This window comes from Budorcas taxicolor, chromosome 7, assembly GCF_023091745.1.
Source record: "Budorcas taxicolor isolate Tak-1 chromosome 7, Takin1.1, whole genome shotgun sequence".
NCBI classification, from domain to species: Eukaryota; Metazoa; Chordata; class Mammalia; order Artiodactyla; family Bovidae; genus Budorcas; species Budorcas taxicolor.
In genome coordinates, this window is record NC_068916.1 from 19,112,086 (window position 1) to 19,139,964 (window position 27,879).

General features: G+C 60.3%; 1 protein-coding gene across 2 annotated transcripts in view; it reads right to left on the minus strand.

Annotated features, from left to right (window-relative positions):
• Nucleotides 1–532: 532 nt before the first annotated feature.
• KDM4B (lysine demethylase 4B) overlaps nt 533–27,879 on the minus strand; it is a 116,375-nt gene continuing 89,028 nt past the window's right edge. Inside the window, exons 10-24 of one of the 2 annotated variants that reach the window (XM_052644437.1) lie at nt 26,587–26,783; nt 20,293–20,394; nt 19,731–19,930; nt 13,497–13,924; nt 13,100–13,220; nt 12,370–12,548; nt 10,061–10,283; nt 8,452–8,528; nt 8,131–8,186; nt 7,840–7,948; nt 4,133–4,318; nt 3,892–4,056; nt 3,469–3,588; nt 2,913–3,005; nt 533–1,942 (exon numbers count right to left, since the gene is read on the minus strand). In XM_052644437.1, the coding sequence (XP_052500397.1) occupies nt 1,766–1,942; nt 2,913–3,005; nt 3,469–3,588; nt 3,892–4,056; nt 4,133–4,318; nt 7,840–7,948; nt 8,131–8,186; nt 8,452–8,528; nt 10,061–10,283; nt 12,370–12,548; nt 13,100–13,220; nt 13,497–13,924; nt 19,731–19,930; nt 20,293–20,394; nt 26,587–26,783 (2,433 nt within the window). In that variant the 3' untranslated portion in view covers nt 533–1,765. The remainder of the gene's footprint in view (nt 1,943–2,912; nt 3,006–3,468; nt 3,589–3,891; nt 4,057–4,132; nt 4,319–7,839; nt 7,949–8,130; nt 8,187–8,451; nt 8,529–10,060; nt 10,284–12,369; nt 12,549–13,099; nt 13,221–13,496; nt 13,925–19,730; nt 19,931–20,292; nt 20,395–26,586; nt 26,784–27,879) is intronic. The other variant, XM_052644438.1, reaches the window with a different exon arrangement.

The following is a 27,879-nucleotide window of genomic DNA, read 5'->3' on the forward strand; positions in this document are numbered from 1 at the left end:
CCTGGCACCCACTCAGAGGAGAAGACAAAAGAAGACGCCGCAGCCACCTGGAGCTGTAATTCGCAGTGCTCACGAGCCTTTAATTCATTATGAACCTAGAGGCAGGGGAATTAGGCAGAAATACAGCGCATCCTTAACCTCAGGTGGAAAAAAATCAGGGTGGGTGGGGGGTTTGTCTCCTGCTTTCACAAACAGACACAGATACACCTTCATAGGGAAAGCACGCTCCCCCTTGGCTGCGCCACTGCCTGTCTGCACAAGTGGTCCAGGAACCCACCATGGATGGAGTGGAACCCAGAGGGCCTGGCCACAGGGGTGGCCCGCCTGCCCGACCCGGAGCCACAGGGGCGTCTGCCTGCTTCTTTTTATTCTCTTTACAATATAAATAGCATTTTCAAACTACATATGAACACAGGGACAGCGCCCCGGGGCAGGGGCCTGCTGCATGCAGAGGGAACCCCCACATTCCGCTGACTCCCCGGCACCTCCCGCCGCCCCGCCCGCCCCTCTAGGGCACCTGCCCTTCCCCCCACCAAGGGAGCTTCTCTCCACTTTCCTTACTTGGTTCTCTCTGGCCTGGCAACTGTTAGAACCTCTTTTTTAAACTTAAAAAATCTTTATACAAGCAAATGACGCTTTCAACTCCTCTGCAGGGGACCATGGGGTGGCTGAGATGTGGTGGGGAGCACCATTCCTCCCCTAGCCTGGAATGAGGAACATGTTTTTCTGCCTGGAAATTCAGCCCATAAGCCTTCTGGGGCAGATTCCCTCCAAGCTGAAAGCCGTGATTCCCTCTTGAGAGCTCTCTCTCCCAGACACACAAATTCACGTGTCACAGAGATTGTACAGGATGTACCAGGCCCTCGGGGTTGGGGAAGACCCCCTGCACACCTGTGAGCAGCAGCCAGACCCCTGAGGGCTGCCCACCTGCAGCCTCAGCTGGGAGATGGTTCTTCCCAGGGGAAGAAGCAGAAGATGGAACCACCAGAAGAGAGAGAGTTTATTTTGCAAAAGGCCACGCAGAGAAGGGGGAGGCCACCAGAGGAGCTGCCAGCCTCCTCCCGCTGGGTGCTGGCCTCGTGGTGCCAGCTGCCCAGACCTTCTCGATCTCACGACTGGGAGAGAGTGAGTGACCTGGCACCACCGTCAGGGGTGCCCAGGTATCCTGCCCTCGCCTCCCAGTGCCCCCAGGCCTCACCACTGCTACAGCGCATCCCCACCGCTCACAGCAAGTGAGACCAGAAAACACGACAAACAAAAAGCTGAGCTGCTTTTATCTTGGGCAGCTCACTGGGTTCTGAGAAAAAAAGACATTTTGTTTCATTTCGTTTTGTTTTTAAAGCCACAAATCTAGAAAACAACTTTGGGATGTGATTTTTCCTTTTCTTTCCTTTTTTTCTTGCATTTTTTTTTTTAAACAATAGGTATTCATAGAAAGAACCTCACAAAGGTAATGTATGTACAGAAGTCACAATCTCCACGGCTGCTCAGGAGGCAGGCAATGCAGTAGCACCTTTTACGAGAAGAAGAGCTTACGTGGTTTACGAATCTGGGTCAAGGGGGTGGCGTGCGCACCCCCGCCGGCCCCCCAGAGCCCGCCTGGCCCTGCTCCCTGAGTCCGGGGGCGCGTGCGGCGTCCTGCTCGCTCCTGTCGCCGAGGTAGCCTCTCGGGCTGGGAGGCGAGGACAGGGATTCACAGCAAGCAAACGCCAGGGCCCGCCGCGCCTGCCTTGCTGGGCCGAGGGCTCACGGGCGGCCGGTGGTCCTAGTAGGGGGCTCCGGGCCAGCACTGCGCCTGCAGCAGGCTCTCCATGAAGGCCGGGTAGTCCGGGTTCCGCCCTGAGTCCTCTGCGACGCGAGGAGTGCCCACCCGAGGGCGCTTGGCGGCCTTCACCTCCTCTCCGGAGAAGACGCTCTCCTGCGGGGCCCCTGTGCTGACCGACTACAGGGGAGCAGACGGCGTGGGGGTTAGCGGAAAGGGCACTGTGGGTGGAGATCTGTGTCCCCCAAAGTCCAGTCCTATGCTGAAGCCCCGCCCCAGCACAGCACAACGGGGTCAGCAAAGAAGAGGTCATGAAAGAATGGCCCTCGAGAACAGGATCAGTGCCGTTATCAAGGGACCCCTGAGAGCGCCCTCTTTCTCTCCACCACATGAGGACATAGAAGGCAGCTAGCCGTAAACCAGGGTCTGCCCTCACCAGACCCTGAACCTGCCAGTGCCTTGATCTTGGACTTCCAGCTTCCAGAATCCTACGAGATTGTTTAAGTTGTCCAGTATGGTATAGCAGCCAGAATGGACTGAAATACAGGCTGTGCTTGGGGGCCTGGCTGGAAGAAATGCCTGCCCTGCTGGAGGCCAATGGCCCTTGGCTGCTGAGGACAGCCCCTCCTGCCTCTGCATGAACCCCCATCCTGTCCTGCGAGTGACCCCCCATGCAGGCAGAGGAGGGGCCTAGCCTCCCAGCCACTGGCCCCCTAGCAGGGTGGGAGCCCTGCCGTCCAGAGAACTTGGGAGGCAAGGCCGGGTTGTACACAGGCCGTTGGTCTGCCTAGCAGCTCCTGTCCGTCCCCCAAGGAACCTCGCATCTGGGACCCCTAGCTCTGACTCGGCTCTTCCACCCACAGCCGCAGCCCCTGATCCTCAAAAGTTTGCCTCTGGGTTAAACCCAAAAGAAAGAAGATGGAGAAAAGTCATGAGAAAAGGCCAGCTTCTTTCGTTCCCTTTTGCATCACCAACGTGCAGCTGCGATCCACGCTCAGGTGCTGCTGTCTCCTCCTTACTGGCCGGGCCAACTCTCCCACTGCCCCTCCTGCCTCAAAACCAGGCCAAGGCGGGATGCCAAGGCTGCCTGGACGGGTTGCTCCCCAAGGCAGCCATGCCTCCACCCCCGCCCCAACTCCTGGCCACTTACCAGCCGGGACCGGACCCTCTTGGGGAGCTCCTCGTCCAGGGTGAAGACGTCACCACGCTTCACTGTCAGCTGGGACCCATCCTCGAACTCCACCTGCCAAGGGGATGCAGTTCAGCTCGTGGCCCACCCAGCCCAGCCCCGTGCCCACCCACTCACGGCTGGCTTGCAAGCGACCGCTGGGAAAACAGCACAGGGTCACCCGTCATTGTCTTTGTCACTGGGATAGGGGGTGAATTTTCTTGTAAGATTTCACATGTCAATAACTTTTCTTCCATGATCATGAGAAAAAACTCACAATCAACTTGATTTTTTTAAAAAAATCAGGGGCACTGAATTGTACATTTAAAAAATGGTGAAAGTGGTAAATTTTGTTAAGTATGTTCTACCACACACACACACAATCGAGAAGACATCTCCAAAGGAGAAAATATGGGACAGTCAGAAGGCCTTCCTGCCTTCACTCCTGCGCTGACCTCAGAGGCTAGCTCCACAGTCCCCAAAGGACCCTGCTGAGGGCCCCACCTCAGCCCATACCCGGCAAACAGGACCCCCTCACCTGGTAGATGTGACTGGTCACAGAGGAAATGAATTTGGCCCTGTAGAGGTTGCCGTCAGTCCACCGGAGCTCCACAAACTCGCCCTCGGGTGGCGGGCCCAACCGGGCACAGTCTCTACTCTGTGGAGGGAAGGATGGGATGGGGTGAGGGGCGCCCTTGGCCTTGGTCACCACGCTGGCCTGGGCTAAGAAAGGTCCCATTCAGTAGAAAGGTCCCAACCAGAAGCAGGTGGTGCTCTCAGCTTAAACTGTCAGGGCGAGCTATGGGCGGGTGCCCAGCGTCTGCTGCCACCCTGCCCTGTGGCCCGCCCTCCTGCAGGCAGAGCTCTCCAGCAGGAGATGCCCGTGAGGACCCCCCAGCGTCCTAAGGGCAATGCCTGCCCTGCGCCTGCGCTGCCCCCTGCCCCACCCCTCGCCGCTCACAGTGATGCTCTCCGGATACAGGTTGTCGCTGTAGGACCCGTCATCAAAGTTCACTTCATAGAAGGTCTGCGTGGTGGTGCCAATGACGCGGCACCGGTAGTAAAGCCCGTTGCGGTTCTTGGTGATGACCACCTGGCCCAAGGACACGGCCCTCATCACCTGGACCTGCCGGTGGAGGGGCTGTCAGCACACAGCAGGACAGAGGGGCAGGGGGACAGACCGGGGGGCAGACGGCACTCACGTTGTGGCCCCCCGACTTGTGCTTGAAGCAGGTGATGGAGACGACGTAGGGCCAGTCATCTGGCTCCATGAGGACGCCGGCGGCATGGGCGCAGGTCACGTGGAAGGAGGTGGAGCAATGCTCGCAGGAGCACTGGATGCAGGCGCCCGACACTTTCTTCATCCGCTTCCGGCAGTACACACACTTCTGTGGGGGCACGGCAGTGGGAACAGGGCTCCAGCTGGCACCTCTGCCCCCTGGTGCTGGGAGCCCCTGCCCTACTGGGCCCCTAGGTCTGTTTCCGGGGAGTGACTTTGAAACCCGAAGCTGGAGTGCAGGGGCCTGGCCCCATGGAGGGGTCATCCTGGGAGCGTCTTGACCACCCCAAGCCCACCAACTCAGCCTGCAGCTGGCCCCTAGGAGCACCTCTAGACCTCTTTTCCACGAGCCCCTCCACAGAGCTGCCTGAGCAGGCACCTTGCTACCACGTGGAGGGACCGTGAAAACAGCACACTCAGCGAGAGAAGCAGACACAGAAAGCCGGTGTGACTCCACTGATGGGAAACGTCCAGAACAGGCCAATCCACAGAGACAGGCAGTGGGGTCAGGGGTTTTCAGGGGCTGGCGGGGGGTTGGCAGTCACCCAATGAGGGGGGCCGGTCTTTCTGTGGCGATGGAATGTTCTAGAACTAGCTAGAGATGATGGTTACCTAAATCTGTGAATGTAGTTAAAGCCACTGAAATGGGAGATTTTATCTTAATTTTGAATGAAAGACACTGCAGTGTGGCCCTTCATAAGGAGGGGCAGGGGGCCCACACTGTGGGAACACCCGCCTGGGCGACCTGCCCTGCTGGGTGTCAGCTCCCAAGCCATTGACACTGTGCCCATGCCCACACCCTGCCTCCACTCAGCAGCCACCTGCTGATGACTCTGGGTGTTTAATAAGCCGGCCTTTATCGCTCTGTAAACCACGTTCAAAAGCCAGAGAAGCCCCACAGCAAGGGCGCTGCAGGAGTGCAGCCCTGTGCCGGTCGATGGCAATGAGGTCTCATTGTTAAGACTGTCGATCCCTGATTCTCCCGCTGGCCTGTGGGGTGGGGGGGAGACACATGACATGGCCCTTGAGAACTGGGCTCCGCACCAGGAGGCAGAGACCCCACAGCCAAGGCCCGGGAGAAGCCCGGCCAGTGGGCAGCTCGCCGCTCTGAGTTTCCACAGCATGAGGAAAGTGGGCCAGGCCCCCATTGGGCCGTCTGCCAGGCCATGACCTCAGGCTGAGTCCTGTCCGGATCTCCCTCATTGGAGGCTGTGAGGTGGGGGCAGGAGATGGGGGGTCGGGGGATGGTGCAGGATGGGCCGTGGGAGGAGGCTGAGGGCCGCAGCTGCTGCGCCATCAGCCACAGAGGCCGCGAGGCACAGTCCTATGTCTCAGGCCTTTCCCCCGTCAAGCCATTCCCTGCCGCCCCTGGCCTTCCTGCCAATTTTGGCAAACACATCCACCTTCTCTTCCATCAAGATGTGACACCTCAAGGCAGAGCTGAGGAGAAGGGCAGAGCTGGTCTGAGCGCCTGCCCTGACAGCTTCACTCTTACTGCCCCCTAAGCTGATCCGGGCTGGTGAGGGGATGGGCAGCAGGCTCAAGCTACCAGCCGGCTGGGGCAGCCGCTACTCACCAGGGTCAGCGGCCAGAGAATCCTGGGGACGGAAGGATGGGTGGATGGCCAGGCATGACCGTCCCCAGGCCTGCAGCTGGCATGTGCCCCTGGGAAGGCAGGCAGGCGGCCGGACAAGCAGGAGTTAACTGCCAGCTTCCTTGTGAGGCTCCATTAGGCAGTACAAGCGAGCCTCGTGTAAAAGGATTTTTAATTCATCGTTACAAGTGACGGTAATGAAGAGGCTGCAAGCTGGAAATGTCATATGATCCATAAAGCGTCTGGGAGGCAGGATCTATCTGGCGCCGCACACCGCGCCATCACTCCACCTGAATAATGAGGCCTCTGCCGCCCGCGATCCTGGAGAAATCACTGCCTCTGCGGCCTCTTCCTAACACCCATCCTGACCGGCGGGGCTGGCATTGGCCTGAGCCCCACGTTTCCTGACCAGGCCCCTTCCCCTGCCACATGGCTCCCACCAGCCACCCACTCTGCCCTGCCCGGAGGCCCTGCACCTAGGAGCTCCAGGGTGGTGCCTCTGAGCCTTCACTTGGGCCTCCTCACCAGGCTCACCAATTACAACCCTGTTTCTCTGCCTCCTGCCCGCTGGAGGCCTGGAGGAGCCTCTGTACCCAGGCCCTGTCCCAGGCAGCTGGGAAATAAACCAGGCAAGAACAGCCAGGATGCTGTCCGTACCCCCGGCCAATGACCCATCTCCTGGGGGCTGGAAGACACATCCCACTCCCCACATGTTCCCCACAAGGCCACCCTGCAGACTCACAGGTGATGACCTGGGAGCAGGCACTGGTGCACTTCCCTTTGTGGCCCAGCTCACGCTCCCCATGCAGGGGATTGTTAGCAGCCCCATTTTATGGAGAAGAAGACTGAGCACAGAGAGATCAAGGAATCTGTCTGGAGTCACACAGCTGGCTGGTAGCAGAGCTGAGAATGAAAGCCAGTGTTTGCTTACTGACTACAGCTTACTGCCCCGAAGGCTCCCCCAGACTAGGGGAGGGTGGGGAGGAGACATTATCAGCAAGAGCCGGAGGAACTTGAAACTTGCAAGACCACTCCTGCCCAAGGATGGCTATGCTCCTTAGAGGAGCCAGAGACAGTGCTCCCACAGCTGAGGAGCAAAAAAGGCAAAAAAGCCCAGTTTAAAAATGGGCAAAGGACTTGCCTAGACATTTCTCTAAGAAAACATACAGAGAGCCAACAGGTATGTAAGCAGATGTCAACATCAGTAATTATCTGGGAAGTGCAAATCAAAACCACCTTTAGAATGGCCACCATCCAGAAGACACGAGATAACAAGTATTGGCGAGGACAGAGAGAAAAGGGAACCCTCACACACTGCTGGTCAGAACCCACACTGGCGTAGCTGCTATGGAACACAGTACGGTGGTTCCTCAAAAAGTTAAAAAAGAACTACCATATGATCCGGCAATTCCACTCGTGGGTCTTTCGCTGAAGGAAACAAAATCACTGTCTTGAAAAGATACCTGCACCCCCATGTTCACGGCAGCACTGCTTACAACAGGCACGACCTGGAAACAACCTAAGCATCCGCGGAGAGAAAACGAAGATGACGCAGTGTAGAGACACAGTGGAATGCTACTCGGCCATGAAAAAGAAGACAACCCTGCCATCTGCAGCCACACAGGTGCACACTGAGGACGTTATGCTCCATGAAATAAGCAAGTCACCTGCTGCAAATCTGCATGTCCAAGAGGAAGCGAGAACAAACCTACAGAAGCAGAAAGGACAGGTGGTTTCTGGGGCTGAGGGAAGGGAAACTGGCAGCTGCTATTTAACGTGTGTGAATTTTCAGTTACTTCTGATGAAGATCTTCTTGCCTATTATGTTCTTAAAATTCCATTTGGTCGCCGATTACAAGTTAAGCAAGAAAGAACTGGGCAGAGCGCCGGTGGCTTTTGTGTGTAAAAAGCAGGAAATTGAGCCACAGAGAGGCACCCCCTGCCTACTCAAAGAGTAACTTGCTGGCCACACTGAAACCACCTCCTGGCTCCGGGGTAGCTACCCCACCCTCGGGGCAGCACTCAAAGGCCCCCTACCAGCTTCCACCGCTGCTCGGGAATGCCGCTGATGTCCACGGGGTGGCGCGCCATCACGTTCAGGAACCGCACTTCCGGCACAGCGATGGCGCAGATCACATGGACCCACCTGGGGGAGGAGCGGAAGGGGTCAGGGGTCACAGGTGGGCCTCGTCCCCTCTAGGGTCATCTCAAAGCTGTGGGCATGGGCCTGCCAAGCCGACAGGACCTCATCTGCTCCTGCTGGTCCTGTCCCTGCCCCGAGTCGCCCCTCAGGTACCCCTGTCCCCTAGAAGGGGCCCTTCCACCCACCTCCGGTCGGTCGTCATCTGCAGAGCGCCTCCCCGGAGGTTGCACAGGCAGCACTCCTGCGGGGACCAGACAACTCGTTGAGGGGTGTGCAGGGCGGGACCGCCCGCCTGCTGCTCCGGAATCTGCTCCGGCCCCCGCCAGCGGTCCTTACATTTCACACTAGCGGCCACCGAAGCGATGGGCTCCACCCGAGACCCAAGGAGGTGAGGCAGCCAGCCCAAGGTCTCCCCGCGGGATCGGGCGAGCCCGGGGCCCAGGCCCGGCTCCCCCACAGGCCGCGCCGGCTTTCAGAGCACCACCCCAGCTGCAGGGGCGAGTTACCGCAGTCCAGGCGTGGGCCGTGCACCGGGAACACGTCCAGCCCTCGTTGACCAGCTCCGGGCGGATGCCGTAGCAACCTAGAAGACAGGGCAAGCGAGTCTGTCGCCATGGCTGCGGGCAGGCTATCAAAGGCCAGTGGGGGTAGGGCGGGGGGTTCCGGATGCAGTAACTGCGCTCACCACCTGCTCGGCCTCAATCCGGACCACTGCACACACAGCCCGAGAAAGTCTGGAAAGGGATGGGGAAGGACAGCAGGCTCCCCGCCCCCGACTCTGCCGCCAGAGCTCCTCCGGGTCTGGAGGCTCAGCCTGGCCCTTGCCCCCTACCCCAGTCGGGAGGAGCTGAGAGCGCAGCAAGGGGACCCAGACGTTGCATAAGATGAAAAGTGGGCCTTGGGAGTCCGCAGTTCAGAACCATTGCTTCTGAAAGCACAGTGAGAGGCCCTGGAATTACCCAGGGAGTTGGCTGTGGGATGTGGCTGGGTTCAGAGATGGGGAGGCGGAATGGAGGAGGGGTGGAGGGCCATGCCCCAGGGCCCCGCCTCATCGGCGCTGCCACCCAGTAATACTGCAGGGACCCTCAAGCAGCTAGGGCTTGTTGCCCACCAAACAGGCTCTGAAGTCTGAGGGGGCCGTCAAGCAGTACCAAGGGGTCCCCAGGGAAACTCCAGGAGAGAGCAGGACAGCAGGAAGGGGGCTCTGTGTCCTCACTGAGCCCCTGAGGGCCAGCAAGGTACCCAAGAGGCCCCCACTCTGTCCCCTGGGCCCTCAGACGAGGTTGGACCCGGGGGTGTGGTCTCGGCTCCTGGAGGAGGTGTGGGCTCCCCCTCTGTCTAGTGCCAGGTCCCAAAGGAGACGCCTGTGCTGAGCCTTGTCTCCTAAGCCTTCTCTCCACTGACATAGCTGGGCGGGGCCCCTCGAGGGAAGCAGGGTGGTGGGTCCACTGCTGCCACCCACCCCTCCGCCCCCAACACCCAGGGAGCGTGTCTCAGAGCCAGACCCCAGCCAGGAGACAGAGCCAGCTCCAGGCAGGCCTTCGCAGGGGCAAGGTGCCAGAGATGTATGGCCAGCTTCCTCCACAGGCCACACCAAAATTAACCATCTCCAGGAAGCTTTCTCGCCATCCTGGACCACAATCTGATGTTCGCCACCCCCTTCCACCCAAGAAGGGAACAGACATCCATCTTCCTATCTCTGGTAGGTTGGGCTTTCAGGATTTGGGGGAGAGGTGGGGAGGGGCGGGAATCACCGACAGGAGAGATAAATCAGATTCCTGGACCTCTGCAGAATCTCAGCTTTACCATCAATTCCAGCCTCAGCCCCAAGGCACAGCATGTAAAACGTCACAGACCCTGATGGGGACCCGATCTGCTGCCCCCCAGGCCTGGGAGGGGAGGGCAGGCCACAGTGGAACCTTCCAGAAGAAAGTGTCGGGCAGGCCTACCTTGACTGGGGGGCAGCAGGACGTCTGCCCCACCAAGGATGGAGACCCTGATGCCATGACACCAGGTCCTTCTATATGCTGGAAGCAGCAGCCAAAGGGAGGGGTGGCCCTGCCCTGCAGACACTCTGCCCACCTGCAGCCCCCCAGGTGTTGGCCCAGCACTCACTGGCATGGACCTGCAGACAGCACTTGGCGCAGGCGATCAGCGGGCTGGTCCCGTCGTCGCCGATGTAGGAGTTGGCGGGGAGCGGCTCTGTGTTCTCCCCGCTGGCCGTGAAACACATCTCAGGGATCAGCGGCCGCGTCTTCTGGCCGCTTCTGGAAGGTGGGATGGCCGACGGGCCCTCCCCGAGGGCAGCCTGAGGAGCTTCCTTCTCAGTCTGCAGGGACTGCAGGAACGGACACCTTCAGCAGAGAGCCCACCCTAGGGCAGGCGGGACCTCCAGCCCCAGCTTACCCTACTGGGACACCTGCAGCTGCCCCACCACAAGTTCTCCCTGACACCCTCCCGGATCCCAGCCCTGCTTCAGAAGCCCCCTGAGAGATCCTCCTCTAGAGAGTCAGATCGTGTCCCACCCACCCACAAACTCTCCCACTTAAGAGTTACATCCAGACCCAGCACAGACACCACCCCACAGTCCTTGACTGGCTTGCCCCCACGGCCCTGGGCTTGCTCTGCTCCAGCCACAGGGGCCTCCTCGCTGTCCCTCCCCAACACCCCAAATGCCAGGCTGGGTCCTGCCCCAGGGCCTTTGCATGTGCAGTCCCCACTGTCCGGGGTGCTCATCTCTCGCTCACGTGACCAGCAGCCCCCAAGCCTTTGCCCACTGTCGGCCTCGTGGTCCTGACCATCACCTGATGCCATGTTACCTGTGTATCTATACTTATGACTTGCACGCCATGACCACTGTACCCCAGTCCCCCAAGCCCCCCAGATCCAACCAGATGAAGAGTCTGTGATGAAAAATCCAGCAACACTGGGCCTGTCACAGGATGGTGGGGCTCCCAGATGAGCCTCCCCAGCACCCCCAGAGTGAGGGGAGGACTCTGCCCAGCTCAAGCAGAAGGAAAGCGGTCACCAGGACCACTGGTCTGATGCACTGTATGTGCCTGTACGGGGGGTCCACCTTGGATGAGGGGACTGGCTAGGTTCCAAACAGGCACAACGTCCAGCCATAGCTCTTCCCATGACGCAGGACAGGCAGAGCCTGGCCCTGATGCTGAGGGCTGTGGCCGTGGAGGCCCGCCAGCACTGTGGGCATGATTAAGTTCAGGCATGATGCTTCACTTAGCCACTGGAATTAAGGAGATGCGCCTCTTAAGCAGACGTTCCCAGCACAGATGCCAGCAGCACCGAGGAGGTCACGCCTGGCAAAGATGTCCGGATGGCACATCTTACTTGTTTCCACTACCAGGTGTTGAATCGCTTAGGGATAGCAGGTCCCAGCCGCTCAGAGCACCAGGGCCCGGGAGACAGGCATGCCACCCCAGCATGGTGCACAGACCTCGGTCAGCCCAGCTAATGCATGGAAAACATCTGACACTAGGCTAGGAGTTGGGGATCACAAAGCACGTGAGATCTGATTCTGTCCTCCAGGGCTGATAAACAGAGGGCAGGAGCAAAAGCAGAGGGGGGCCTGAGTCAGCCAGGGACAGCAGATCCAGGAAGGCTTCCTGGAAGAGGTAGCAAGTGGGATGGAACCAAAGAATGTACAGAAATCCACCTGGCCAGGCAGGGAGCTGGGTGGGTGTGTGGGAGATGCTGGGGGACAGCACAGGGCATGCTATGTGGGGGTGGTGGCAGGCGTCACAGGAGAGGATGGCTGTGGGGCAGGTGGAGAGGCCGAGGGCTGGGCGTTTCCATCCGGGCCGTGCGTGGTTGTGGTGAGACGCTAGCAGGAAGGGCAGGAGGCAGGCAGCGGTCAGGGCCAGGGCAGCAAACAGGTGAAGAAGGAAACCTGGCAGCGGATGGCTCAGGGCAGAACGCGGGGAGAGGCCAGGTTCATGACTTGGGAACTCAGGACAGAGTCGGGGCTGTGTCCGGGCCAGGCCACGCGGGGACTCTTTGCCTGGCCCCAGCCCACCGTCACCAGCCCCATGCTGGTCGGGCTTCCAGACCCCTGCTCACCACGCAGGCCCTTCCCTGGCCCACTCCTGGGCCCCGGGGTCAGGCTGAGGGCGTCTCAGAGAACAGCGCTTCCTGCACTTGTATCCTCTTTGATACCTGTGAGTAAGTTACCTTCCAGTGAAATTCAGACCCCAGGCTCTCTCCCCGTAGCCCTCACTGGGGCCTTAGCTTCATGCCCCGCCAGCCAGGCTCTCCCCTGAGCCCACTGTGGCCCCAAAAGCAATGGGTTCTTGGTCCCCGACACCCTCTCTTCAGGGTGCAAGGGCTGGCTTCTGGCAGAGCGCCCACAGGAGCAGGCAGACACTCCCGGCTTGGTGTGGACCTGGGGTCCCACGGCGCTGGCTCACCTGGCTGTACGGGTAGAAAAGAGTGCAGATGGCGCAGTAGGGCTCTGTCAGGGCGGCTGCTGCGTTGAACTTCCTCTCGGCCTGGAAATTGGATGCTTTGTTCTTCCACTGCAGGGACAGCAATGACCTCAAGGCCTCAGGGTCACCCACGTCCTCGTCCCCGGAGAAAGGGAAGGATTCTGAAGTAAAGGGGAGTGGGGAGGGGTGTCAGCACTGAGGACCCCACCGGCCAGTGTGCTCGGGGATGGGTCCCCGGCTCAAGGCCGATCCTGTGTGGGGACAGGACACAGGGTGGTCGGGCCGTGGCGGGGGGCAGAGACCCCTGGAAGTTGGGTGGGGACACCGTCTCCCCCACGTCCTGTAAGATGGAGGCCACCAACAGACATCCATCCTGCCCAACCTGCCATCTGTCACTGGGCAGGCCTCTGCTGGCTATGGTTCCCGGCCAGCTGTCCCCAGGCCCCAAGGCCCATTCCTGCGTTCCCTGAGGGCACTGGGGTGCCGTCCACCCTGGTCTGTGTTGGTGGTCCCCAGGGATCTGCCCAAAGCAAGGTGCTCATTTATGGGGCCTGGGAGCTGTAGAATAGGCAGGGGACACTTTAGCCCTGAGGCATTTGAGGAGAGGATCTGATGCTGCGCGGGGGCGCTGGGGTGGGAGTGAGCAGGCTGGATGGGCGGGCGGCAGAAGGCGGGGCAGGGACCCAGCAGAGCCAGTGACCCCCTCACTCACCCTCATCACTCGAGGCCTCCTGCTTGACCACGGACAGTGGGGACCGGGTGGGTGGTCTGCCCAGAGGGTGGCGCCGGCTCTTCTTGATCTCCATTTTCAACTTGGAAAAGGTGGACGGATTCTAAAACAGCACAGGAGGCCTCTGAGGGGGCAGCTCTGGGGCCAGAAGCAGGGACTGCTCTCTGGGGCCAGAGCCCGGTTCCAAAGGACCCCAGAGTCCCCAGTCGGGGGCAGGAGACCCCAGGAAAGTGCAGCCCCGATCCGTGGTGGCTGCTAAACCACATCTGTGTCACTGGCCTCCGGGATGGGAGCCACAGGGCCCATCTGGGACAAGCGAGGCCACGGTCGGCACACAGGGGTGGGGGACCCCCCCAGCCAGTACCCACCGCCCCTTTACCTGCCCCTCACTGGCTCCGCTCTCCTCCTCGGGCCCTGTCAGCTCCATGGGGGTGGCCTGCTCCTTCCAGGTGGGGCCCTTCTGGGCAGAGCGCTCCGAGGCCTGCTGGCAGGACCTAGGGCCCTTGTTGCCGGTAGGGCCGGGCCGAGGTACCACGTACAGCATGGGGATGACAGGGCGCGGCTTTGCCTCTGGCTCCTCGCCAGGGGCCTTGGGGGGCACCACATTGAGGGGCGGTGGCGGGGGGCTCTCCTCGGCAGCCTCAAGGCCGGGGGCGGGTCCCGGGATCTCCAGCAAGGGCGCCTCCTCAGTGAACTGGGTGGACGGGGGCGGCGGCAGCAGCGGGTAGTGGGGGTGTGGGGCGCCGTAGCTCTTCTTTTTCCTGTCACTCTTGGCCTTGGCCAGCCGCAGCTTGCCCCTCCCGTCCTCTGCAGGGACAGAAGAGAGATGAGTCAGAGGAAGGGACCAGGGCACCCCAGGGGTCAGTGGCCAGAAGCCCCATTCCAGCCCCCTTGCCCAGGACAGGCCACCCTCCCCAACCCTGCCCAAGGAACCTGGGCTTTGGGCAGTCCCACCTGCAACCAGGTCCCCTGACAGGCAGCCTAGCTGGAAGCAGCGGCAACCTGGCCATGGAGCTCTGCCCCGGGCCCAGGGAACCTTCTGGAAGAGCACCAAGCGGTGTCCTCGCACGGGGCACCGAGTCAAGCTGTCGGCAAGTAGCTGGGGGGAGACCCACGCTAAAGGTCCTTCCAAAGGGGAAGGGGCAGAAGCAGGATACGTTTTCTTTTCCTGTATCTGGGTTTCCCGTTTCTGTGGCTGCCACACACAGCTTGTAGAATTTTTTAAAAGCAAAACCTTAAACAAGTGGTTCCATGTGTCGGGGACAGAAGTGTCCTCAGGGCCTGAACACTCTTTGGCCCCTGAGGGCCAGCACTGGGAGGGCTTCCTGAGAGGTAGCAGGGTGGGGAGGGAGGTGGGCAGTGTCTTCAGCAGCATTTTAATTCAGGGCCACAGTGGGCATGCAGCTCCTGAAATAAACGGAGCTGAGTGGTGTGGCTGGAGGAGCCACGGCCCCCAAGGCCGCCCATGCCGTAGCCTAGGACCTGAGGACATGGAGCCAGACACTGGCAGCGGGGACTCCACAGACAGGGTGAGCCAAGGACCCCGAGGTGGACCCCAATGGTAACAGGGGTCCTCAAAAGCAGAGGATCCTGCTGGGCTCGAGATGCTGGGCTGCTGGCTGCGAGGGTGGGGAGAGGCTGTGAGCCAGGGAGGCGGTGTCTCTAGAAGCTGGAAAAGGCAGGAGCCAGTGCTCCCTGGAGCCTCCGGAGGGACTAGCCCTGCCCACACCTGGATCTCAGCCCAGTGGGATCTGTGTGGGACTCCTGACTCTTAGGAACGTCAGACAAAAAGAGAGTTGCTTCCAGGCACCAAGTCCGTGGTCATATCATCACACAGTCACTGGGTACATGTGCAGGTGGGGGTCTCCACAAGGCCTGCACAGCCTCAGGGACCCCTGCCCACAAGGACCAGCAGCCCCAGCACAGCCCCTGGGCCCCACCTGCCCACCTGGAGAATGGGCACCGAGTTCAGGCCCTCCCTGCCTGGCCTGCGTCCCCATTCTTGTGACATCACATGAGGTGTGACAGTGGTTGATGCCCAGAAGACAAGTTGGTTGTCCTGCTGCTGGTACCCCTGAGCTGTCAAGTGCCGACGTGTCACCACCTGGGCCCCCGGAAACCAGGCTGGGAAAGTAAGGACTGCTCGAGGGGGAAGTACTGGTCCTTCTTCCTGCTAAACTCGTGACAATGGGGTGTGTGACAGGGTCTGGTCGGCCACCCGGCATCCACGTTGATCTCGTGCTATAAAAACCTGTCCAAAGGTTACCCACGTTCCTCAGCCAAACACGGCGGCACAATCAGGACGATGTTCCCAAGGGCAAGGCCATCCATCTAGTCCTTGATCATCCTGACCCAGGAAGGGATCAAACAAGAATCCTCTCTCCCTTCCTCCAGGCAGACCCCTGGCCTGAGCGCTGGGAGGGAGCCAACTCCCACCAGCAGCCCCCACCGGGTGAGCTCAGAGCCAGCCTGGCCCGCAGCAATGGCAGCCCCTCTGTCCACTGCTCACCACGGCCCCGCAGTGATGGCGGGCCAGCCCGCGGGTCCTGGGCAGGCAGCCACGCTTTTCAAGAGATGCTCAGAGGAAGGAGTGCTCGCCAGTCCCCACGCCCTCTGGCCCTGAACCTTCCAAGGGCAAGGACAGCAGCAGGATCCCTCATGCCTTCGCCTACCCAGAGGGACCTCAACCACCAGCATCCCAGGAATAGTGATCTGGCCGAGAAAAGAGCAGACAACCTGCTCCTCCCTGGCAGATGCTGGACGTGGAAGGTCCTGGCAATGGAAGGCCAGCCTCTGTCCCCGGAGACGGGGAGTGGGAGACGGGGGAGCACTACTCACAGGGCTTGGTGACAGCGACCGGCCGGGAGGCGGCCAAGGCTGAGATCTAGGACTTACAGAAACGGCCCTGGGGCTGTCCCGACGCGCAGCACGGGCTGTCGGGTGAGTGGCTTTGTTTTCTGAGGAAACTGCTGTCCCCTCTGGCTCTCAGACAGCGCAGGCACACAGATGTTAGTCTGAGGAGGGGGCACACGCAGAGGACCCCGTGAGGGGACAACCCAAGGCCAAGAGGGACACCGCAGTCCCCGTCCTCACGCCAGGGGGACCACCGCAGCCCAAGGGGAGCCGCGTGTGGAAAGCCCCTCAGCTGGCCTGCCTGACAGAGCTGGGATGGCGGCTCCAGCACACAGCCCCTCTCACGCCCCCGGGTGTTGCGGGGGCAGAATGGCAGAGGCGTGGGGGAAGGGAAGTGACCCAGCATGGCTGCACGGCCCCTCCCGGCCCTCGGGCAGGATTCCGCCTGGAGACAGGACAGCACCACGGGGGATGGGGGGGGGTGGGGACTACGAGCTCTGGGACCAGCCCTCCTAGAGTCCTGGTGCTGCTCCTGCCACCCCCAGCTCCAGAGCTGCGAGAAGGGACAGCGGCCATGCCTGGCCAGAGCTGACCAGACAGCCAGGCAGGAGGAGGGAGCCCCCGTGGTCCCAGCAGGCCAGATGGACACGGGCGGCCTTTCTGCCTTCTGTTAAGGGCTTGGCCCAGGGCCCAGGGCCCAGGCTGGGGGCAGGGGAAGCTGATGGAGCAGGGTGGGGTCCCGGGGCAGGCGGGAAGGGAAGCAGCCCCCGTCCCCAGACCCAGCGACACATCAGCCAGCCTGGCTCCTCTTGTCTCGTGGTGTCCAGGCTCCTCTACCCTGCCCACCCCCTGCCTCCTCTGTCAGGCAGCCTCCTGGGTGTGAGTGGCACGTGCGGTCCCGATGCAAACATAGAACAAAGACTCCATCTGCATGCCCAAGGCAGTCATTACACTCATAGCTTTGAAAGACTTTAAGCTGGCATGAAAGGAAGTCTAGAAACCACTTTAAAGTCTTCCACTCATTACTGGACACGTTTGCTGACACCCCCGGCTGCGAGCACTATTTATCTGATGCGTTCAGAGCGATCTTCCACCATAGCGATCTTTGACAGCCGCTGACCAGAGTGTGGTTCCCGGCTGTGGGAGCCCCCTGCCACACCCTGAAGGGACCCCTTCCTCTCTCAAGGGGCCCATGTTGCAGAAGATGCCCCGAAAGTCCAGCTCCTTCTGTTTGGGGACCAGGCTCTGGGTTGGAACAGAGACGGGGTGACGAGTCGGGGAGCAGGGTCGCCTCCCTGGGAATGTCCCCACTCTTCCTGGGTCCACAGCCACACAACACGGAGCTCACCAAAGAACGTGGGCCCTTCAGCCCTTTGGAGAAGTCCTGGGGCCCTGGGCTGGGGCCCTGGAAGTAGAACAGAGCGGGCACAGAAGCCACGGAGGCGGGCACGCATCCTGCACGGTCCTATCTGCAGCACGTTTCCCTCTCAAAGGACACAGAGCCCACCTGCCACATCCCCCACTGTCTAGGTGGCAGCCTGCTCAGAACAGGGAAACCAGAGAGGAACCAGAGTCTCACTGTGGAAGAGGCCTTGCTGAGCATAGGCATGAGGCCAGCTCTCGGGATCCACTGAGGCTGGGGCAGTCTTGCTGCAAGGGGCTGCATCCAGCAGGTGGTGATGGGGGGGGCGGGGTGTCCCTTAACAGTCGATGGGATGAGTTACTAAGATGAGGTCATCATCGGGGTGGGCCCTCTGCCAGCGTGACCAGTGTCCTTGTGAACGGGCAAGACAGAGACGGGTTCACTGTGTGAGTGTGAAGCTGGCTGTCTACCAGCCAAGGAGTGAGGCCAGAACAGACCCTCCCCCACGTCCTCAGCAGGAGCAGCCCCACAGCCACTCTGACCTTGGACTTCCTGCCTCCAGACCGGAGACACTGAGCCGTGGTTCCTGAAGCCCCGACTCGGGGCCTCGGTCAGGGCAGCTGAGCAGACTCGGATGCTCCTTAAACATCCAGTGTCTGCCTGGCCTGTTTTCAGAACTTTAAGTAACTGGGATACGGGTGCAAGTGCTATATATATACGAGGCTGCGTGTGAAGATCGGTGGCCCTGGGGAGGAGTGGTGGTCTTCACTGCAGCCTGGGACAGCTCCTGCCTCCGGTCTTGCAGCCCTGACCTCTCCTGACTTCTCTTCCTTGGGCCTGCATCCCTCTGGCTGCAGTGAAATCAACATATCCTCCTAACACGCACAGGCCCATTTGTGTTTGGTTCCTCCTTGTCTTTCAAAAACATCTCTGGTTTTTCCCATAAAGGTCTTATTTCTAGGGAGATTTGCTCCAGACTGCATCACTCTCTGGTTGCTTTTATCACAAGTGGGATCTTTGTGAAAACCACGTGTTCTGTAAACAACTGTGATGTGGCTCTGGGTCTATTTCTATGGGGTGATCTCGCCTGCGCCCAGATGGTGCCAACACGCACTTCCATCCCCCTGGGCTGCCTGCCTCCTCAGGCTGTCCAGACTCTCCTGGGTGGAGGTGGGCTGTTTCATGAGGCCCACCGGGTAAGCAGCACGCCAGGCTATCTTCGGACACACACCAATGTGTGATTTCCCAGGAAACTTTCTGATCTCCCGTCTCCAACTCAGGAGGCCCCTCGCAGGGACACACCCCCTTCCAGCCAGTGGAAACATCCGAGGTTCATGCCCGCCACACACAGAGTCACATGGACAGTCACCTCGAACACCATATCATCTGTGACACCAGCCACAGGACCCCGAGGAGAGCCTGACCCCAAGCTGGGCAGGGACCATGCTGGACAGGGACCATGCTGGACTCATAAGCAACAAGACACAGTCCTGAGGACAGGCCGGGGGGCCTGAGTGGAATCCTCCAGCAACCTACAGCCTGTGATGGGGGCCTGAGGCAGGGCTACCTGGAGATCTGCCAAAGGCCCCTCGCCTCACCCAGCCCCTCCTTCACACCTGGGCGGGGGGGGCAGGTGCTACGTGCAAACATGTGAGCAGCTGAATCTGAAAATGAGGAAAACGAAGCCAGCTGTGGAAAAGAAAAGCAGCACATAAAATGTGGGTGTGGCAGACGTTCACACACTCAAGGAGTAACACTCCGTGGCTAACAGCCCCTGGGCGTGTAAAGGGCACAGTTCTGAGACACCCCACCACGGCGCCCAGATACACTTTTCTGTTCAACACCAGCAGGGAGGCAGGGCGGCCCCACCACAGCCATGTCCAGCTAGCAGCAGGGCGTCCTCTTCCCTGACTGACCAGGTGGCACCTGTTACGGACTCAATGTCTGTCTCCCCAAGTTCACGCTGAACTCTATGCCTCAGCGTCACGGGGCTGGGAGGTGACTGAGTCACGGGGGGGGGGACCCTGGCGAAGCATCAGTGACCTTAGAGACCAGAAGGCTGAAGACACAGCGACAGAGGGTCGCGTGCACACCAGGAGGCAGGCCCTCCCCAGAACGGGGCCACGCCAGCACCCTGAGCTCCAGCATCCAACACCAGTGAGCAAAGCCTAAGACTCTGAGCTGCTGGCCTGTGGACGCTGCCCCAACCACCAGATGGGCTAGGACAGCCTCTCTTCGGTTTCTGGGATGGGAAGGACTTTCCGGAGCAACCCCCTCCACCCCACGCGAGAATGTGCATTTTTAGAAAGCGCCTTCCTGCCCAGGAGGCACATAGACTGGAGTGTGAAAGCGCAGGGCCTCCGGCCTGGCCAGCGCAGGCTGCCAAGCTGGACTGACCTTCTGAGCCCTCGGCCTCCCGGCCCTGTGGCAGCAGCTGGGCTTCCTCCTCCTCCTCCTCTGGGTCAGCCTCTGGTGCCGCCTCCTCTTTCGTGCTGCCTCCTGCCTCCTCCAGGAGGGCTGCCCCGGCTGCCCCCTCTCCAGGAGACCTGGGGTCATCGGGCTTGGGCTTCTTGGGCTGGCTCCGTTTCCGGTGAGACCTGGAAAGGGAGACGCATCAGAGGGGAGGTGAAATGATGCAAGGGAGAAGCCCTGGGCCGTGCACTCCGCCCAGAGAGAGAACCCAGACAAGCGCCCCCCAGGAGGGCAGGGGAAGCAGGCTCCTGGGTGGGGTTGGCTCCTGGGGGCAGGGGTGGTGGAGGGAGAGAGGCCTGGGGGAGGGGAGGATGATGGCGAGGGTGGGCAGTATCAAGCAGGTGCGATGGCAGCTGGTGATGGGATGCAGGGATGGACGGCTCTAAGAGCCTGTGTGTGGAGGGCGCGGGGGAGACAGGAGTGTGAACCCGGGTGGAAATAGCAGCTGGTGGAAAATGCCTGCGTGACGGACAAATGGTGCACTTACGAGAGCCCCGGTCTCCTGGTCTGCTCTTTCTTCCTCTCTAGACTGGGTTTTCTCTCCTCCTCAGTCTTTTTCCAGTGTCTGTTTTCCTTCAGACTAATTTGTCTAGAATGTAAACGTCAGGGGGTTTTTCTCTAGGGCTCATGTTAACCCCAGATGGCTCACCGCAGGGCCTGGCCCCGCCTGGGCTTTCCCTGTGTCTCCACCCGCAGGAGCTCTGTGCCCAGAGCCTGCAGTGACCCCGCAACCCTTCGTCTAAGCTGCACCCGGCCCCCAACCCCTGCCCCTGCCTCCAGGGACTGAGGGAGGTCCTCGGGCCCCAAGTGAGCATCCCAGATTAGGCTGCGCTACAGCTTCTTAGTGAAAACCAGGGGGAATCAGGGTTAAAAAGAAGAAAGGAAAGCGATAAGGGGGGGCGGGCTGCAGGTTAGTGGCCAGGGCACCTCTGCCAGGCTCGGGGCTGGGGGGATGTCTCTGCCAGTTCCCAGAACCTTCCAGGGAGGGAACAGAGCAGTTTAGAGACCACGGGAGGTGTGTGACTGGCCCAGGAGTTGGGGCAGAGGTGGGGCGTGGAGAGGCCCTGCCTGAGGCAGGGACAATAGACCAGCCCAGGCTGCAGGCTAGGGATTCCTGCCCGGGGGAGCGCTCCAGGTGCCCTGGCGGGCTCAGACACCAAGACCTTCCAGGAGAGTCTAGGCACTAACAAGGACCAAGCGCTCACTGAGGAACCATCTGACTGGGGCTGCGTGGGCGGGGCCCCAAGGGCTCCAGATGCCAGGACCCCCACCTCCTCCTGGGGTGTCTGTGGTGGCCCTAGCCCTTGACACTGGCTCCTGGAAAGCCTACTTCTAACTGTCCCCTGATGCTAACCACTGACCACTGCTGGTCCTTTGCTGCTGGCTGCCTGCCCAGCAGGCCCCTACCCCTGGCTGGCAACTGCTCTATGCCCTGAGCCCAGGCATGGCCCAGCGTGTGACATGCCCTACTTGATGTTGGCAGCATGGACCACCCCGATGGCCACAGGCGGGAGTGGGGAGCATTCCAGGGAGGGCGTGGCATGGGCAGAGCATGGCATCACACACAGCATGGCGTGCAGGGGTGCACGGCGATGGGGAGGGGTGCGGGAGAACAGGCAGGCATGGCAGGGTGGGAGGGAGCCCAAGAGACTCAGGCCCACTGGGGGACACTCTCCACACTGGGTGAAGCCCTGACTCAGAGACCGGTGGGAAGCTGCGGGCTTTTCACTCACGGTCACCTGGAGGCTTCTCTCAGGGTCTGGGGACGCTGCAGGGCCGGGTGCCCAAGCGAACCCCTACACTGGCCACCACACCCAGAAGGGTGTCCTCCTCCTGGCCACTCACCCGGCCTCTGTGTCCTGCAGCACGTCCCCTCCCCCCACCTGGAACCGGCCCCAGAGGCCACTTCAGACCCTGCCCTGCCCACTTTCAGGGTCCCTAGAGAGCCCAGACTCTCCTCAGCCCCCAACCCACTACTGAGAGGCTTCCCCAGTGGCTCAGCGGTAAATAATTCGCCTGCCAATGCAAGAGACACAGGTTCAATCCTTGATCTGGGAAGATCTCACATGCTGCGGGGCAACTAAGCCTGTGCGCCCCAACCAACTGAAGCCCATGCGCCCTAAAGCCTGTGCTCCACAAGAGAAGCAACCACAATGAGAAGCCCACGTGCACCTGGAGAGTAGCCCCTGATTGTCGTAACTAGAGAAAGCCGTAACTAGAGAAAGTCTTCATTGACTAGCAATGAAGACCCAGCACAGCCACAAATATATAAATATATAAAATTAGCAAACACACCACTGGACTCAGCTCTGTCCCTAGCACCAAAACCCCCAGCAGCTGCTGGGCCTCACTAGTTTGAGGACTCCCCATGATAAGTGAAACTAGGCACAAAGGTGAAGGCAAAGGGCTGTGCCCTCCTGCAAAGGGGACAGCAAAGTGAATGTTGCATGCAAAGAAGAATCTGTTTCGTGAGAACATCAGCTGGGAACAACACTGGGAGGATCCGGGGCTAACAGCTGGAGGAGGTACATCACCTCACACACCCGAATCACTGTCTGGCTGCAACGGGATCCCTGGGGCCACCTCCATACTATGTCTTTCTGATCCCATAAACATAGCTTGTCCATGAGCAACTGACCTGCTTGCACTGCATTCTCTGCTTTCTCATCCTGGAGTCAGTAACTGGCCTCCTATCCCTGATGCTTAGTGTTCCTAGCTATCTCCAAGTTCTCAGTGCTGCCTCCTGGGCAGGGCTCATTTGCTTCCAGATGACAACCCAGGGCCACCCCCTTATCTGAGGCTGCCTTGGACTCTCTTGAATTGGATCCAGTTTCCTCGACCGCATGTCTCTTGTGGTTGATGCCCTTGTTTAGCCGGAGCACATCCTCCAGCAGCTTTCTCAGGCAGGAGGGGAAACCTGGGACTTGCTCCCTTCCCACACGTGGTTGGTAACTTGGCTGGGTCCATACTTCTGGGCTGAAACGACTGCTCTCCTGACCTTTGAGGGCCTTGTCCTTTGTCTACTAGCTTGCAGCATCACAATCGCCAAGTTCGATTCCATTTGGGCCCCATGTTCTTTCTGTTGACCTGTTTGTTCGTTCCAGAGGCTTGGGTGTCTTCTGTCTAACCCATGTTGTGAAGTGTCTCCCAACCCACCTCTTACATCTCTTTTCTCTCTTAAATGCCCAAGTGCCACCTCTTCTAAAAGTCTTTTTTTTACGCAGCAGGTTCTTCCATAAATGTCAAGTCACCCACTCTCTCAGAGAAGAAGTAAGTTTTCTTCTGCTCATTGTTGGCCTCTTCTGCAAGGTCCTGCTTTTTGTTTGAGACCCTTTTGCACTGAGTTTCCTCAGAGGTTTAGGGGGCAGCCTGTGGTCATGGCCCCTTCTGAGAGGCCAGGAGGTAATGGTGGGGGAAGGCTCAGGAGCACGGCATGGTCAGGGTGGCTGGTGGGAGTGAGCTGGAGGCACAGTGGTGTCCAGTCTGGCCAGGGCATCAGGCGCAGGGAGGTGGGCAGACCAGGCCAGCCCCTCACAGGTCTGGGGGCAGCAGAGGGGACAGGGATGTCCTCTCTGACTCCTCGTTTCCATGGTGAGTGAGGATGGTAGGTAGAGAGGAGGCGGGTGGGAGCTGCAGGGCTGGGTAAGCGAGGCTGGCGGGCTCTTGCCTCCTATGGGGGCAGCTGGAGGTCCCACCAGAGGCAGCAGCAGAGGCTGGGGAGGGACGAGGACCATGTACTCAGAGACAAGCACGCCGCCCCCCAACCGAGCCTGGCTGCTCAGATGCTCTGTGCAGGGTGCACATGACGGGCAGGCGGAACACACACCTGCGGCAACATGAGGGCGACACAGCGCTTGTTGGAAATAATCAGGAGCCGAGAGGAAAAGACTGTCTACATACGGAGAAGGGCTGCTCAGGCAGGAGTGGGGGCGGGGGAGTGTGGCCAAGACACCAGCTGGGCAGAGCACCAGCAAGGACAAGGTCACAGGTCATGGGTCCTGTTTGTCACAGGGTGGGGTCAGCTCACTAGACAAGATTTAGGGATCAGAAGTAAATCCAGGAGTGTCGTTTTCTCCTAAAGGGGCCAACACCAGACTCTGCTCTGTGGTGACATCTGGGGTGCGGTACTGGGAGGGGGGCAGGAAGGCTGGGCCCTCGGGGGGGTGGCGGCGGCTGGATGAGCCGTCTGAGCAGGACCGAGGAGCCACTGCAGTGACCCAGAAGAGGTGGCGAGAGTACAGAGGGTACACAGGGTCGTGGGGGGCAGGGGGGCCCACAGACGGCAGGTGAAGGGCCCACCCCAGTGGGGGCGTGTGTGGCTGTCACACTTGGGGGGTGCTCCTGGGATCGAGGGGGTGGAGCCTAGGATGCTGCTGCTCCAGCACCCCCAGAGCCTGGACGGTCCCCTCAGACGATGTCAGCAGGCCTGGAGGGAGACTCTGGCCTAGGGATAGACCCAGGTTTATCCCAACCTGAGGACGTTGTCTCAGCGCTCCCCGCTGCTCCCGGCAGCCCGAGAGGAGGGGAGGCTCTCTGCTGAGCGCTTCTGTTGTCTCTCGCCCCCAGTCTGTTCTGTTCTCCCCCACAATCTGGCCAGAGACAAGGATATTTGGGTGGTGCCCCCCCCCCACAACCAACTCTCCAACAAGGGAGGCTCAGGGAGCTGGTGGCCCTGGAGGCCAGGCACAGCTGGGTGAGGGCAGGGCGGCCAGCAGGGAAGCTCACAAGGGCCTCTGCTGCTAGTGGGGGGCCTCAGCACCCAGCTAGGGCTTGGGGCTCCACACCTGAGCCCTTCATCTGTCAGCCTCTTCACAGAATGCTCCCCCACAAAGTGGGGGACTCGGCCTTATCTCACATACTAAACGTATCCTTGGGAACATGACCTAATTGGTCATTCAGTCCCAGGCTGGCACACAGAAAGAGAAGGTGGGAAGGAGCCCTGTGCTGTGGGACACATTGGCGGGGGCGGGGGAGTCGCTGGGGGGCGCGGGGTTCTTCCTCTGTACACAGACAGCTCCAGCGTGGCCTGGCCTGAGGCCTTGTCCTCGTCCTCTGGGCAGGCTCCTCTCACAGCCCCTCATCCCTTTCCTCCCCCTGGAGTGAGCCCTGAATCGCTCCACTGACCAGTTAGCCTGAGCCACCACCAGCCAACCGTCCTGCAACGCTGGATTGGGTTGGGAGCCAGAAGCTGGACAGTCAGCAGGCTCACTTCCCGCTCTTGGGAGAGATGAAGAGCCACCGTGAGGCAGTGCTCTCGGGGAGGAACACACAGGAGAGCAGGAAATCAAAGAAAGAGACAGCAGAAGCGATCAGCAGAGAGCCTCCCCTCCCTCAGGCTATCAGGAGTAGCGGGAGCGCTGAGACAACATCCTCAGAGAGGGGGCAAGGGTGGAAACACACGGTTGAGAGCACAGAAAGGCGACCAGCCCCCTGGGAGAGAAGGCGCTGGGCGGTGTGAGCACTCAGCCAGGACGATTTCTCCCAGGGCGCCACCAAGGAGGCACTGCCCAAGGAGTGAAGTGGCCGAGCCCCTCAGCCTTCAGGGACCAGGCTCTGGAGAGGCACCATCCGTGGCCAGTGGGGACAAGCTCTGCCAGCAGTGACCGAGGGCCACAGACAGAAGCCTCGCGGAGGCCTGGATCTGCTCACTGTCTGTTTTGGTGTAGCCCGTAAACTGGGAATGGTGTTCATGTTTTTCAGTGGTTCAGAAGTTAAAGGATAATAACATTCTATGGCATGTGGAAATGGTATGAAATTCCCACTCCAGTGTCCATAAATAAAGTAGTACTGAGACACACCACACTCACTGTTAACAGACTGTCTACAATCCAGGGTGACCTCCATGGAGCTGAGAGGTCACAGGAGAGCCTGCTGGGCCTCGAAGCCCAGACACAGACACATGTGATGCTCTGGGCTGCCCCATCTGCTCTAGCCATGCCCCAAGCCCGGTGAGGATCCGCTGACTGTTCCTTGGGCACCAAAACGGAATCTGTTTCAACTCTGTCTATGGGCAGCTCAGGGCTCGAGAGCCGGGATATTCCCCAGAGAAAGAACACGATGGAGATGGACACTTCCGAGGCTGCACGATGCTGTCTTTCTCTGCCACCCACAACCCCCCGGCCAGATGCCAAGCACAGATGCCGGGAGGGGGTGGCCACTGTGCCCTCTCCTTCCCCACCTGACACCAGGCAGGAGCTGGGCAGGAACACGCATTCTGGGTAGAAGGAGGGCTGGGAGGAGGCCTCTGAGGTGGAATGGGGGGCAGAGAGCGTCCAGGGGACAGGTCTATGTGACCACCCCCATAACCACCATAACCACCATCTGCAAACAGGATGCAAGGAACACATTACCTGAGGCACCAGAACAAGCAGCCACAGACACGCTGGGCAGGAGTGAGGCTCCCATCTGGGTGGGGGGAGACCTTAGGCCCCACAGCTCCTGTCCTCGCTCAAGAGTCAAGAAGGGTCCCGCAGCCCCAATCCAGAAATGGGGCTCTCGCACCCAAGACAGTGAACCAAAACGCTGAGACAGACAGTGTGTGGGGCCCTGAGAGGGCAGACAAGGAGTGAGAGGGAACCCGAGACCCTGACAACATAGACAGCGCAGGTGGCGATGCCTTAGGAGTTGGAGGAAGAAGTCAGCCTGAGAATATACTTTGCTTCCGAAGGAGGAGAAATGGTGGAGGAGGGAAGCGGTGGGCGGGGGGTGGAGGAGGAGAGACGAGAAGAGGGAGAATGGGGGACCGCCTGCCTGGAGGAGCAGCAGCGGCCAGGCAGCTCACCTGCGCAGGAGCTTGGCCTTGAGCGAGGCCCGGGAGGCGCTCCAGGTACTCAGCTCGGGGCTGCTCAGGGCCGTGGGTCGCGTGTGGTCCAGCACCGTCAGGTCTTTGCCCTGCTTCCACAACTCGTAGCGCTCCGGCTGCAGGATGCGCACGAAGACGTCCATGGAGATCTTGACCATGTCCTTCCGGCACGTGCACTGCGTGGGGGCAAGGGAGAGACGGCTGAGCCCGTGGGCCTGCAAGCCCACCCCACCTGGGGCGCGCCAAACCCACCCGGTCTTCCCCAGCTCTCTCATGAGACAGGAAAGCACCTCTTCTCACCCCAGCGGGGAGGCGGCGGGGGGGACGCTGCTGCATTCCCCGCGGGCACCCCTGGTCCCCCCTGCAAGTCACACCCCATCTGCAGTGGGTCCACTGCGGTGCCCAGACCTACTCAGGAGCCCAGAGGCCGCGTGGTCTGAGCTTCGGCCACCTGAAGTCACTTCAAACCAAACCCCCCTGAGTCAGACGCACGTGCCCCCGACCAGGTAAAACGCCCATGCAGTGTTTTATAACAGCGGTGATTACAAAGGTTAGGAAGAGGGGAAAACTGTCCATCTCCATGGGCCAGACAGAGAAGTGAAGGTGATGTGGAGAAGGTGCTCAAACGGCCCAGAGTCCCCGCCACTGGCTTCAGGGGAGGAGGCTGAGAGTCTGGGAGGCTTGGCACTGGACCCCAGGCGGGCAGAGCTCGCCGCAATGCCAGCCTGGCCAGGGGAGCCCCTTGTGCCTGGGCATGGTAAGTGAGGGGCAAACAAGCCTGAGGAGGATGGGCTGAGATGGGGTCCTTCCGCCCCCTCCTCTGCTGTGTAGACTCAACACCTCAACACACACACACCACGTGTTCTGGGAGCCTCTCCCTTGTATTGCACTGTCAGAAATGCCCCGGAACCAGGCCCCAAGCAGGAGGCACCGTGGATGTCCCAGGGAGCTGGGGGCTGGAGAAGCCCGGCAAGGACTGCAGAAGCTGGGCTCAGGACAGCGCACCTTCAGTCAAGAGAAGGAAGCCAGGCAGCCCTGGCCTTCGGCTTACCTGTGGGCCGAGGCCATGGCGAGATAGTAGGAGGGACAGAGGGGACCACTGTTTAGGACAGGGCTGGTGACCTGCCCACAGAGAGTGGAAAGGACCAAAGACCGGAAGCTTCCACCTCCATGGCTTACTGAGCTCTGTGACAACCTCTCAGCTCTGTCGTCACTTGGGAAGCAGCAAGACCAACTTATAAACGCATGGGGGTAGGCAAGTGCCAGCGAAAC